This window comes from Trichoplusia ni, chromosome 4 (assembly GCF_003590095.1).
Source record: "Trichoplusia ni isolate ovarian cell line Hi5 chromosome 4, tn1, whole genome shotgun sequence".
Taxonomy (NCBI): domain Eukaryota; kingdom Metazoa; phylum Arthropoda; class Insecta; order Lepidoptera; family Noctuidae; genus Trichoplusia; species Trichoplusia ni.
Window position 1 is genome coordinate 18442787 of NC_039481.1, and position 14443 is coordinate 18457229.

General features: G+C 38.7%; 2 protein-coding genes across 7 annotated transcripts in view; one reads left to right on the forward strand and one right to left on the reverse strand.

The window, feature by feature from the left end:
- Positions 1-1195, forward strand: part of LOC113493421 (diacylglycerol kinase theta) — a 30007-nt gene extending 28812 nt beyond the window's left edge. For 5 of the 6 annotated variants that reach the window (XM_026871404.1, XM_026871398.1, XM_026871401.1 and 2 more), the window contains one exon: positions 863-1195. In XM_026871404.1, coding sequence (XP_026727205.1) covers positions 863-1021 — 159 coding nt within the window. In that variant the 3' untranslated portion in view covers positions 1022-1195. Of the gene's footprint in view, positions 1-753 lie in introns of all 6 variants that reach the window. The other variant, XM_026871403.1, reaches the window with a different exon arrangement.
- A 484-nt stretch (positions 1196-1679) lies between these two features.
- On the reverse strand, positions 1680-13048 carry LOC113493422 (F-box only protein 9). The gene is made up of 11 exons (XM_026871405.1): positions 12844-13048; positions 11999-12148; positions 10584-10733; positions 9581-9725; positions 8958-9109; positions 8152-8315; positions 7625-7819; positions 7078-7213; positions 6525-6641; positions 5681-5882; positions 1680-5324 (listed from the first exon to the last, which is right to left on the reverse strand). The coding sequence occupies exons 1-10, from the start codon at positions 12844-12846 to the stop codon at positions 5685-5687; spliced, it is 1410 nt and encodes a 469-aa protein (XP_026727206.1). The 5' UTR covers positions 12847-13048; the 3' UTR covers positions 1680-5324; positions 5681-5684.
- Positions 13049-14443: the final 1395 nt, after the last annotated feature.

Consider the following 14443-nt stretch of genomic DNA (forward strand, 5'->3'; position numbering starts at 1 on the left):
GTACTCCACAGTCAGTGTTTGCATGTGCTCGCTTGCCTTTGCCCAAACAGGGCTCAATTTTAAAATGCTTTTTACAATTATTCGAAATATTTGACTATATTGTCGTGTTCAATCAAATTTTCCGCTTGGTCAACTGAAATAACTTGACAAAAAAAATATAAAACCATCTTGAAAGCTGATAAACATCAAAATATACAGCTGTACAAGATAATCATAACTTACATTATTCTACGTTTATTTTTTATTATTATTCTTTTAAATTGCACAAGTATCATAATTGAGCTGTTAAAGACAAATCTAAAGTCAGCTAACGCGACCATCAGACAGTCAGTACAGCTGATGAAGCGGAACTTTGTCTAATACAAATTGACCGTCCCGAGTCACGTTACGCCCGAGCACTCAAACTCCACTCAGCACCGATGTTACCACTAGTTCTTTAAGCCGCGGTGTTAGCACGCGGCGGGCCCTCCCGCCGAGTGCGACACCGCGACTTCTGAGCCCGAATCCGCCTCCGATCGGATCCACCTACGTACACCTGACATTCAAAACCGCATCGAAGCAACCACGATACTCACCCGCGGGTAACAGCTTCGTCGAGTCGCGCACAGTTGTTTTGGGCACATCCGAGCTTTGGTCGAGCCGCTCTCGCTTTGTACATACGAGCGGTCAGGTGTGCGTAGCGGGCTCGCGGCTGGGTCGGGCGGGGGTGGGGCGGGCGCGGTGCGGGCGGCGCGTGACGTGCGTGTGCTGCAGGCGACCATGCTGAAGAAAACCAAGCGCGGGTCTGCGGGCGCGTCGTCGGCGGCGGGCACCTGACCGCTCCCGCCCCGCCCCGCCGCTGCCAGTCGCGCCCCGTCCGCAGGCCACCATGCTGAAGAAGCGCGGCAAGGTGCGGCGCCGCAACACGGAGCCCAGCATGCCGCGCTCGCCGGAGCGGCCCGAGCGGCCCGAGCGGCCCGAGCGGTCCGAGCGGCCCGAGCGCGAGCGGGCCGAGCGGCGCGAGCGGCCCGACGACTCCTGAATCTGGCTGAGCGAGCGCCTCATCTAACGCGCCCGCCGGCCCGGGGCTCAGGGCTGGCGCGCGCGGGCGCTCGCTGCGGCCGCGCCGCTCACCGCCGCACCTCTCGTGTACATAAATTATTACCAGAAAAAATATATAAACATAACTATAAAAAAAATAAATCTTATAGGCGATAGTTGTTGTTTTATTTAGAAAAATTATTTCATAAACATAATAACATGTAAAATAAAATATTACAAAGTATAAATGTCGTGGGTTTCATTTTATCTCGCGCGGCCCCTGGACTGACCGCACGTTGGACATGGATTGACGGCGCTGGTTGCGGACAACTTGGACTAAGACTTCGTTTGACGTCCGTTATTTGGTCAGTAGTCACATTCAACATAAACTTACTGCAAATAGCAAGACTGGCGACCATATTGTAGATGAGTAGTAAAAGTTTTAAAATGCGACAATTTAGGTACATCGAAGTTACTCACATTAAACTAAGATAATGTCGTAGAAACTTTTCAATGAAAAAAGACCAATCATATATTTCATTACAAGGTAAAATGGGAAAGCCAGAAGTAAATACCGGCTGGTACGGACTGACACAGTACTGGACTTGGACCTGACTGTTCTGCGTAAAGGGGCCGTGAGGGGTAAAGTAAAACCAGAATTGCAATCAATATCTTTATTACCTCGTTTCGAGATCAGACTAGTTACAAAGCACTACTCAAATCAATTAGTTACCGTTAAGGTTTCCCCTGTCTGATCTCCCACGGACAGGGGAAAATAGTCTTTAAGACTGTGTACTTAGGAATAAATTAAGCGAAACAGCTGGGCTAGTGAAACAGGAGTGTATTCTGATGTCTTAATGTAATGTTCAATTCAATAAATAAGTTGGTACGAGCATAAATTGTATAATTTCTAACCTGTGAGATGAATCAACAATGTTTTTAAAACATCATAATACACCCCTATATAAAGGTAATATACAAGGGATTATGTAAAAAAGGAAAGTATACTAGAAACGGCTGCAAGGCAAGCGTAAGACATTGTCTGTTGATTATATTTGGCACTCAAAGAGTACGATGAATACGAGATAGTTGTTCAAGAGTGGACAATATAATAGAAAATGCGATACCAAGGTCAGTACATGATAATAATAATTTCTTTTACATGGAATTTTGGACTAAGCTTTACACATTCAGTTCAGCCATTTTAAAATGGGTTTCATTACCCTGTACCATCCTCCGAATTTTGTATAAAGATTGCTAGCGACAAAACTTGTATGACCAAACGATCAACTGTCATGTGTATTCTTAATTACCTATGTACCACATAGATGTCGCTGTACAATCCAAAAACGAATATGATTCCTGGAAAATTGATTAAACGATCCTTGACTTGCCTTGCAACCTGTATAACGTCTGTGTTCGCCTACACCAAGCTCGGTACAGTTACTCGATAATCATAAAAGATACATTTGTACTTCATCAGTTACATGAAGACGCCGTATGTTGAGTTCAGAAATATATTACAATAGAGGGCGTGCTCCTGGCACTAGTAATTCATTATGTATTAAAAAATAATAAAAGAAATAGTTAAAAATTTGTAGTTTATAATGTTTTTGTACCATGCTGGAAACTTGATCTATCTAAGTTCCGTTTGTGTTAAAGAGATGGCGCTGTCTGTCGAATAGACATACTATAGTGGGTAAAAACTGTTTGTTGCGGTACGTAAGTATAAGCGCATATACAATGAGTTGTCAAACCTCACCGTTACTATTGTGGAAGCAAGACAGCGTTAAACTAAATGCGTTGTGTCTTACTTCCAAAATTGCGACGGATCTTTATATTTATGTAGTTCAACAATTTGGAATAAACTGGCGTCAGGAGTATCCCGTATTAAGCTTGAGATACATATAAAGAATCATGTGAACACTGGGTACATTTAGTTCTTAAAATACTTAGCCTAATTCGAAATCACAACATTCGTGCTTAGTTGCATAGACAATAAAATCATGCTCCATAGAGAAACGTCAGAGTCACCAGCGATACTTTTGATAAATAGACTTATTTAATACACGCATAAATAGTAATTAATAAGGCAAGATAGAAGACGAAAGTTTATTTTTTCTATGCAAAAAGCAAAAGCTTTAGCACTATATTTATTGCTGGCTATTTTTCTAAATATTATTATATACTATATTATAATTATCTTATAAAATGATCGCATAGAAAGCGAAGACGCAAAATTATTTCGATTATACGAACTCTGAATTTTCTTTACGAAACTTTTCATTCCTAAAACAAAATAAATGTATTTATTTTTATAGAAAATGGCGTCCAAAACTAAACTTCAACTTTCCCTTATTAAATTGATAGTGTTACAGAGAAAATAAAGAGTAGGTTACACGTATAAATATGATTAGTTTACAATACAGGTAGCTACAGTATACATATGTCTTTATTGTTAGATATACCTTATACAAAGTATTAAAACAAAGGTTGCTTAAAATACCGCTTCTATACAGGCAAAGCTTCTTGCTTATATTTGTGCTTGAAAATATAGGAACTTCAAAAGAAATAATCCGAAAAATCAACTCTCACATCTGAGTAGTGAACATTTGTTTATTAAAATTGACTGGTTTTCTTGAAAAAATATATCTATTTTCATGGACTACCTAACCTACCACAATCTTAGTCCGTATTTAAATGTAGAAGCATTTAAATTATATTTTGATTATTGAAGCTAGAATCGGCATAGAGCCGCGATAAAATAACTTAAACCATAACCACAAGTCGAAATAAGCATTGCTTTAAGAGCTAGGCGCGGATGGGCCCACCATCCGCCCACCCCTTATTTATTTGTAACGTCATACATTCACATTCGACAAGAGCGACAAGTCAAACGACATGCATTCCTAATCCCCATCATTTTGGCCTGATGCTTAGAAAAAAAAGGAAATAAGTTATCAAAGTTGTGTCATTCAAATTCGAAATCAGACTTGCACTTGTCTGATTTTCGGGTGGTTCGGTATACAACCTTCTTTGAGGATTGGTTCCCTGCCTGTGAAGAACACGTGGTAGGTGTTCTGAAAGCGGTATTGAAGCTATAACCACTGAATAAAAATGGACCAAGCAGTACTTAACTATATTGCCTTAGAAGTGTATATTTGACATACATAAATACGGTTATTACTCGAGTAAGTCTATTTAGCTATGTTTGTATATAAATAAGGAACATGTGACATCGACTTATAAAAATACATTTCTTTTTTATGTTATGTAGATAAGTAATGCTATAATTATGCAACGCATAACGAAAATGCCCGGGCATTTTTGTAATAATGCTCCTGATGAGAGATATTAATAAGTTTAATCAAAACAGGAATCTGTCAACAATTTTGTATTGTAATGTTTGTTGCAAATCGACTATTAAGTAAATTAAAGATTGTCATTCACAGGAACGCTATTAAAAATGCCCGGACATTTTTGTTACACGTTATACAAAGTATTTTGTTTAGCAGCAGGATAATAACAATCAAAACGTTACATCTGGTTATAAATATGTTAAACACGAAAAACGTTCGTGTTTTGTTAATATTAGTCAACATATTCGCATAGGCAGAGCCAGCGCATCATTCAATTGTTCTTCACTTTCACTTGTTACATATATATAGTGGCCTCCAACTGCCTGTTGTGGGAGCGAGATAACAATACAGAACATATAGCGGCGTCTCTCTTTCACAACATCGAAAGTTCTCCTTTAAAGTAATGGTAGTCGACCACTTGCATGCTACTTTATCTACTCTAAGTTGCTACTTTAAGGTTAAAGGTCTCTCAGACCTAGTCCAAGTGTCTATCTGTATGTTTATTATGACGCATGACAAGACTGACTAACTCACAACACTTCACAAGCATTGCTCTATACTTATAACCATCACAACTGTACTTGACATTAGAATTTAACTTACATTACAATACAAATGTTCCTACTGATTATATTGTACACAAGTTTTTTTATTTGAACTATATTTTTTTTACCAGTCAAAGATTACAGCGTTGTAAATTTTGAAAAGTAAATGTTGCCACACGGAATAAAAAAAATATGACAACAATCCAGTCAACCAAGAAGACCTGTTATAAATCACTCGAACACATTAGTTATCGAAATAAAAGTTTAGTGTATAATAGAATCAGTATGAAAACAGTTGTATAACCGTCCGACCGTCTTATACATAACTAGCTACATATGTGTAGATAGTGTCACTCACTTCACTCCGAGTCACTGGACTGCAGCCCGTCAGCATTTAATTCTGAAACAAATAGCTATAGTTGTATATTTTCCAAGTTCAATACTATTCGTAAGCATTAAATAGCCTCTGACTGTCAAAGATATGTAAATAACAGCCGGGACACGGAAGAACTCGTGGACATGGACAGTTTTCTATCCACGGACCGAAAATATCAAGCGTAGATAAACCTGTGTTGGATCAACTTGTGTAGTTGTAGCTTAGTCACAAAGTTCACTCTGAGTGTTTCACTCATTGTATAAACTATAAAAATTAATAAGAAAATGTGACAAATTCTCAAACCTGGTTTGAGAAGGTCCTCCCCTATAGAGGAAGCTGCTTTTCGGGTAGTATTATTGTTAAGAAGACACGTAGTTTACCCGGCTAGGTGTAGGCGTGCGTGGTGAGCAGCGGCGCGTGCGACTCGGCGGTGAAGTTCCTGACGCGCGAGAAGGCGAAGGGCGGGAACTTGCCGGGCGACAGGTCGAAGTGCGTCCACTGGTCGCGGCGCGAGCACACGCTGTAGCGCCGCCACACGAGCTGCGCGTTGCGGCGCGAGCGGACGCTGCGGAGCTCTAGCTCCTACAGAACATCACATTCAATCTTAATTATTATGTATTTTGATTTAATTTAAATTTTGCGGACAACATCACATACATTGTTCTGCACCCAAAGTAAGTTGCTAAAGCACTTGTGTTATGGAATTCAGATACAACAAAGGTACCACAAACACCCAGACCCGAGACAATGTAGAAATGTGAATTTTTACATTGAGCCGATCGGGGATCGAACCCGGGACCTCAGAGATAGCGACACCTTGAAACCGGTGCGTACGCCACTCGACCACGGAGGTCATCAAGACATTAGTATTATAGTAAAGTTAAAATCTTGCTGCAGACTGGGCCATAAAAATTGTAACTTTACTATAGTGTTACTTTTGTTGGCGCGAGTACTAACGCCATCTATCGGTTCACTGGGACATCACATTTGTTCTCGACGAATGAGAGCTGGTCGTCCGTGACCAATCATTGCACGTAATTATATAAGTAAAATTTGTCCTGATACACACGAATTGACTGCACGGATAGCCGAGTGATTGAGGTCACCACGCCAAACCCACTGACCGCGTTGTATCGCGGGTTCGATCCCCGCGTTGGACAAGCATTTATGTGAGTCCCGAATGCTTGTCCTGAGATGATTAGTTACAGTTGTCCTTATCCTTACCATGTGGAAGGTCTGTTCCTGCGGCTGCTCGACCTCCTTGCGTCGCGGACGGAAGCGCGTGTTGCTGGCCAGGCTCTGCTTCTTATCCTGGTTTGTTTTCTTTATCATTATCACCACCTTTAAACCGAGGAATATATATTTTTACAAAGGTACATGCTAACCAATGTGGTACAATGTCCAACAAAACTATCTACATAGTTTGTTTGTTGGATCTCATTAAACGTTGGTGAAATATTTATACTATGTAAAAAGGTATAGTGAATGAATTCTGAGGAGATTTCCACTGGGAAATTAGGTGTATCTATAGTTGAGGAGGCCGACGCTCTTTACACGTCGGCCTCCACACAACACGAGGAGCCCGCAGTCGGTGTACCGTGTATGACAATGACATATTGCAACGCTTTGCGATATACCGACACAAAAACGCGGATACCGTCACCCAGCGGTTCAGGCTTAGTCAGTAAGAGTCTGACACTCCTCATTTGCAGTGGGTGTCCATGACGATTCCCCCGACTTACCAAAAAAAAAGTTGTATCTATAGTCTCCACAGTACCTTATCACCGATAAGCCGGTAATGTCCGGTCATGATGCCGAGTCCGGGCTTAGCGAGACGGTACTTCAGGTGACCCACGCTCACTGCGGGTTCCTCCGCCGTCGTGTACATCAGCACCAGGCCATCCGGGAAAAATCTATTATGAACAAGGATCAAACAAGATAACATTTAGTTATTATCGACTAAAATAAGTGTTCCTGAATTGGTGAGGAGGTTGCGTTCACTACTACAGCGTAAAAAATATAACTTCTTCTTAAAAAGTAGTTTCTTCCAAAAATAGACAGCTAAAGTGCGAATTTCGACCAGCAGTTGATATATTATGTATAATTTGTATAGATTATGACGTTGAATAATCATTTCTTTACGGAACAGAATATTAAGACAGAAGCTGACAGAACCGCTTCAATACGACTAGATAGACTCTTCCCGGTCTACATTTTTTTGGACATTTGCTATAAATTGGGTTTACCCTATCAGATCAACTTAAATGTTTCTGTATAAAAATATAAACTAGATTTTTAAAGTTTAATACCAAGTTACACCTTACCTGAGGTATCTATAGTAGTCTATGAGGTACCAGGGTCTGTAGAACTGGTCCTGAAAGCTGTTCTCTCCGTGTCGGATGTATGTGGTCTTGCTGATGTAGACGCCGTGCAGCTGCAGCCGCGGCCGCTCCACGTACATCTGTCGCCACGAGCTGAAGCCGCTTGTCCGGGGCGTACCGCAGTCGATGCCCCAAGTCCTGGTAACGATATAAATATACATCATAAAGACTTGATAATAAATTACTTCTGCGAAGGACGGTAAATTACCTATGATTCGCTTTCCCTTGAGAAATTGAAATTAAAGAAAGCCTCATAAAATATACTTACTCAAATTATTTCCAAGCAGAACTAGGTATTTTGTTTTTTTTTTGGCTATAGATTCATTAAATGGCTCCCTAAAATTTCAGTTGAGGGGATGGCAGTGTCATCCTTCTTTCTTTCATCTTTTGGAATAAAAGTTGTTTTGATAAGCCATGGGTACAATTTTACACGGTCAATCCCGCTTCCCGGCAAGTTTAGGTGTACTAACTTGACACAGAGCGAGCGCCAGATGTCGGGCTCGCGGGCGGCCACGTACAGGCCGCGGCACACGGCGGCGGCGCGCTCCAGCGAGCCCGCGTCCAGCTCCGCGCTCACCACCCAGCGCAGCACCACCTGCACCACCTCGTACGGCAGCCACGACACGTGCGCGCCCTACACACCACCACTACTGTTACTATGTAATCTTGAAGGACATTTTAAGTCCTGAAGTAAGAGGAGAGCTTCACCCTTGCCTAGTTTATATTTTTGGTTCAATATCAAAGGTTTTTATTTCAAAAAGGCCATTTTCCAGGACTTTCGAACCATTACAATAAAAATGATACGGTTCCAAAATATCATTCCTATGGAAACCCAGTCAGAACACTAGTCCTTTGCCAAAGCCACAGAATCACTTGTGCATGATCTGCGCGCTTCTTTACCCAGGACAGAAAGCGATGCAAAATACCGCTCCATAACGTCATCACTCAACAGAACAAACTACGAAACCGATTCCGATAATAACTTCCCTTTACAGAGCGCGTCGGTTCTTATTGTTTTCAATAAACAATATTTGTATCAAATTTCTAAGCTTCTTATAACCTTAAAACCTCTCAATCAAAAAAAAACTATCCAAAACTCAATCATAAAAATATATAATAATATGAATGTTGATCCCCCTTCGTCTTCTTCTTACAATTTTTTTTCAGATTAATAAAAACCTGACTATTTCCAGGCTTAACAATTTCATTAAAATCGGTAGTTTTCGCGTGTCAATATCAGGTAGATCGCGATCTATATATGTTTGTCTCGGCGTACCTTGGCGGGGTGTTCCTGCTCGCACAGCACGCCCTTCCTGGCGACGATCCGCTGCAGGCGCGCCAGCAGGTCCTCGCCTTCCACGGCGTCTTCGTCATCACTGGGGTGTGCGTTGTCTACGCGAGCTACTTCCTCTGTCTCAGATTCTTCTCCTATAGATAAAGAAAACATTTAAATTATGGTTTTTGCAATATGAAGAGGAGGATGGGCCACTTTAACTTTGAATTGAGTGGGTCGTCACACCTATCCCGCGGTGCGCGACCCTTTGCCTGTTCGATCGCTGCATCCACGAATGCCTATTCTGAACCTGGGTGCCTTGTCTGTGACTTGAATGTTTGTCAAGTCCTCCGCGACACCGGGATTAAATTACTGTGGAAGAAGTTAAAAAAAATGGGAATGTTGGACTCGTAAGTAAATTTCTCCATACCGCTTCACCAGTTGCAGCATATTTAGTATGGTTTAACACTGCCAAAGGGCAAGCGTGTCGACACTTAGCAGGACGTTATGGTGTCGTGTGCCGACATTATCCCAAGCAAAATTAAGAATTAACCAAATAACTCTTCATGCAATTTGCTCGTTTCACTGAAATAAAAAAATACATATCTCATTCATATCTTCATTACCTTCGGGAGTATCAGTCCTCAGCTCGTCGTAGAGTCGTGTCTCGACGTCTGGCAGGATCTGCATGGCGCGCTTGTACTGCTGGATGGCCTCGTACAGCTTGCCGCCGCGCTCCAGCTCCACGGCGTTCAAGAACAGCTGTTTGGCCTGAACGACAAATATTTATGTATGTTAAGCTGATTTTGTTATTCCCACGTTTGTTTGTTTGCCAGTCCGGTTGGGTTTTTGCAACTCAATTTTGATGCACTTCCCGAAAAGCTAGCAGGCTGAAATTTTCAGGGTAGCTTCAAACCCGATGACAATGCAATTAATAACTATAAAAATAGCTGAACCGACTTTGAAAAAAAAATGGTATGATATTTAAAAACGTGGGTATTTAGATTTTTTAAGTCTAATAATTTATTTGCACCTTTACTGCTATTCTATGAACCGAATTCCTAAACTCTCGCGTCAGAATTGATTTTGTGACTAATCTAATATACATATAAAATTCCCGTGTCACGATGTTAGTTACCGTACTCCTCCGAACCACTAAACCGATTTATACCAAATTTTATATGCGTATACAGTAGGTCTGAGAATAGAACATCTATTTTTCATACCCCTAAGTGTTAAGGGTTGCCCACACTAAAAAAATATATTTTATTTTTTGGACTAAATTGTTTGTTTTTATTTTTTTTATAATGTGGCATTAAAAATACATACAACTAGAAAAATAAATATTCGGCAAAACAACGTTTGCTGGGTCAGCTAGTATACAATAATATGTAGGCTATTCTCTAGACATTGAATATAGAAATGGAGGTATCAAAATGGAGAAAAGAACATGCAAGTAAAAATCATTTACCAAATTCTGTATCGCAATAGATAATCTTTAATTTACAGATAGGCTAACAAAACATCAGTAATAAAAACCGTAAACAAAAGATGCTATAGCATAAATACATCAATTGCGTCATAGTTTCATGAATAATAAGTTCTGTACGAGAGTCTCACTCAACATACCTTGTCCTCATCAGTCAATGGCTCCTGTTCCTGGTCAGCCACAGCCGGCTTCTGGCTGGCGGGGCGGAGCTCCCTCTGCGGGGTAGTCGTGGACTCCAGCTCCCGCTGCCATTGCTGACGGAAAGCCGACAACTCATCCACGCCGCTATCCTACATAATATATGAAATAATTTTAATGAAATGTATTGGGTAAATGGCCGCATCGGTACGCGAAACAGGTGACAACAGAGTATTAATTTTTTATTTAATTATTCTAAGACATAAGTGACACATGTTGAAGTAAAACAACTTAAGAATTCTAAGGAAATTAGCAATTGCCAAATTCATACTGTAATGCTCAATTTGTCAACCCACAGTGAGTGAGTCTGGTTACCAATGCTCAATCCTTGCCGATAAAGAAACAGATAGCTGCCTACTAACAGAGAGCTGCAGCCAGTGCCGTATTATCCATAAGGCACTTTAGGCCAGTGCCTAGGGGCCCACCACCAAAGTAAGCATCTAAAAAAAAGCTTGATAAATTTTTCACTGAATGAAAATAACTTGAACCAAGGGGGCCCACACTCCCTTGTTGCCTAGGGGCCCCTGGGCCCCTAGATCCGGCCCTGGCTGCAGCATAATATTAATTCATTTATTATTGAAATGAGACAGGCTTTGCCTTGCAGGTCGCCTAGAGTAATTCAAGGTTTTCATATTCAAGATTAACAATTTCGCTATTTGCACTTAATATGGTATGTGCATATGAAAAATGCTCTTATCAGTAACGCCTTCTCATAGTTCCACACTAAAGACTTTAGTGCTCTTTTATGAGATTCTAAGTGATAGCTTTGTTTACAAACATATCTAGAATATCTTACATGGTTTTGTTTTGTAACAACAAAATTATAATAGAAAGGATCAAATCTATTTTAAGTTATAATTTCAAAACCACCAAAATTCTAAAAATGGTGAAAAATTGATATTTATATACATCATCATCATTCCCCTGCCCTTATCCCAATTATTTTATTTGGGGTTGGCGCAACATTTCATCTTCTTCCATACCTTCCTATCGGCCGTCATCTCACAAGAAACACTCTTCTTCAGCAATATTGTCTTTCACACAATCGGATGGATTGTGTGTTGATCGATTCTTTGGTCGTCCTCTTCCCCTATATCCATCCACATCCATGCTTAACGCCTTATATTTATAAACATGACAGAAGTATAATTAAACTAATTTTCTCCTTCAGAAATAAAATATTTAAGAAATTATAATTATTTCTGTGTACCTGCAAAACAACTTTCCTAAGCTTTTTTCTAGCAATAATTCTAATTTAATTGTAGTTTATGTTAAGTCATATTAGATATTCAACTACATACATTACATTGAGATTCTTCTTACAATTAAGTTAAATATATCATTTAAAATACCAAACCTGAGCATTATCCTGTACATTCAAGTTGGTAAGGGTACTGGCTATATCCTGGACCTGTTCATGCAGGGAGGAGGAGGGGTCTTCGGGCTCCTCCCCTTCGCAGTCACTCCCGGAGCCACCTGCTGATGTACCTGTAGCCGTTCCTGATGCCTAAAACAATTATTTACAGCTATTATGGCGACTTATTGTTTCCTCCAGCCACCTTTATTTATATCCTTTTCTTATTGTTCACAGAATATTTATCAATAAGAATGACATGTAGTAAAAAAAGTAACAGAATACTGCATAGGCACAGTTATTGCATGATACAGCAATTTGGACATTTTGTTTTTTTACTATCATCTGATAAGATACCAGAAGTGTCTTTAATTATGAGCATGATCTTACATTATTTATTTAGTCATGAAAAAATTTGAATTCTATGAAATATTCTATGTGTTTTACGAAAGAAATCTTTAAAATCATCAACTGCTTAGCATGAAGTATGTATATCAATAATCTAGGCACATATAGCATAGCATGTAAATATAAAAAAAAACTATTATAATTGTTTTGCACTGAAATGTCCTAAATAATTCCAATAAAAATAAATCGCACAAAAAGATATACCGTAACCAAAAATAGGTCTAACACACACATTAATAAAAATCTTAGCGCTAAAAGATAAAACTCAAGGTTAAGGATCGTAAAATAAAAAGACGGAATAACCCAATTTTACATTATAAACAGTAAATAATATCGTTAATTTAATTCAGGCCAAGCGCAAATAATAGCAAATAATAGGTAATAATTAGCGGTGTATTACTTTACACCGCTAATTATTATTTTGAATAATAAATTCTTACCATTTTATAAAATGTTTATATAATATATGTAGCTCTGGATTTACTCTGATAGTATATACAGCGGTATTTATTAAAATTTCAATAATATATATATTTTTTTCAATAACCCGAAGTACTTCGTCCTCTGAAATATATTTACGAAAAAATAATATTGAGATTTGAGATCGAAGTCAATCTAGCGTTTCAGCACATTATCATCAAAATTTGACATTGTTGTACATTTGTTTGACAACACAGCAGTACGTTTCGTTTATGCTACAAAACAAAAATCAGATTGTCTTGCTTGAAATATGGTTTTTCATCAAAAATGTAATCGGAACGCTCTAAGTAAGATGCATGTCAAAAATCCATAAATTGATAATCGCCTAAAAAGTGTTTTAGCACTCAAGATTTCCAGTCCAATAAATAGTCAAAGTTTCAAGCCTACGCTAATAAATGAAGCTTATTCCTTTCAAAAATATGACGACGGCGAAATGTTTATGTTAAATCGAAATGTAGTAGCTGAACAATTTTTAAAGTCTACTGTAGTTGGCAAATTCAAAGGACTTCTTTCTTTTTATAATTTTTTTCTCTCATTGAAATTAGGTTTATTTTTTTATTGGCTGTAGGTAAACATCTATTTGTAAATCCTGCGACTCAGGAAAAAGCGGACCACAATGTCTTTTATGTAGCTTCCTAACGTGATTGACATATAGTTGCAGGAGCAGAAAAGGTCTGAATGAATTAAACACAGATATGGGACCTTAGAACTTAATTACAAAAAGTGTCAAAATAAAACTAAATTAAATTAATCAAACTAGTAAATTTAAAATAAAAAAACGTACAACATGTTTTAAACAAAAAAATAGAATTTAATGAAGAGGTACCGAACAAGTTACAAAAGGCTCGATTTAAAAAAATCTAATCCATTATGATATTTATAACACAAAAATACTCAAACTAATTTGTTTCTAATGAGGACTATACCATATTTTGCAAGTAAGGTTGGGTTCAGCTTCAGTTATACTTTAGTATAGCTCATAAAATGGTAATATTAATTTTTATTATATTGTTTTCTTTCTTTTCCGTAAATAACTGGCTTTGGATAACAATCCAAAAATATATAAGAATAAGTGTATACATTGTAGCTAGAAAGATATAACTAATACCAAAGTATGAGTGACCTCCTTTTATTGCTTCCACAGCTATCACAACAGCTAATCCGAAACTCACAATTATGTATACAGATAGAGCAAATAAGTAAGTTAAAATCAATTTTCGTAATCGTAACAAAACAGATAAAGTTAAAACAATATGCGATGATAGTACTAAAAGGGCCAGAATACCGTATGTGCATTCAACTCCTGGAGAATAATGCGTGGGTATTCCATAACGTTCAAGGAATTCAAATCCCAAAGACGAGGAAAAATAGAAACATGCAATCGTAGGTAAAATACCCAAGACAGCTATAACATGAGAGCCACGTTGAAGAGGTATGTAAAAACAGAAGGAGTTTAAAATTGGACATCGATATCGAAAGATGCCTTCTTTTTTAATCACCATGTTAGGAAAACGTTTTCAAATTACCATTACAGGTACTAATCAAAATATCAATAACACT

Coding starts and splice junctions, on each gene's coding strand:
- LOC113493422 (XM_026871405.1), bottom strand. Junction 10,734..11,998: donor ATGTACAGGATAATGCTCAG/GTTTGGTATTTT, acceptor TATATTATGTAG/GATAGCGGCGTGGATGAGTT. Junction 7,214..7,624: donor GACTACTATAGATACCTCAG/GTAAGGTGTAAC, acceptor TGTTCATAATAG/ATTTTTCCCGGATGGCCTGG.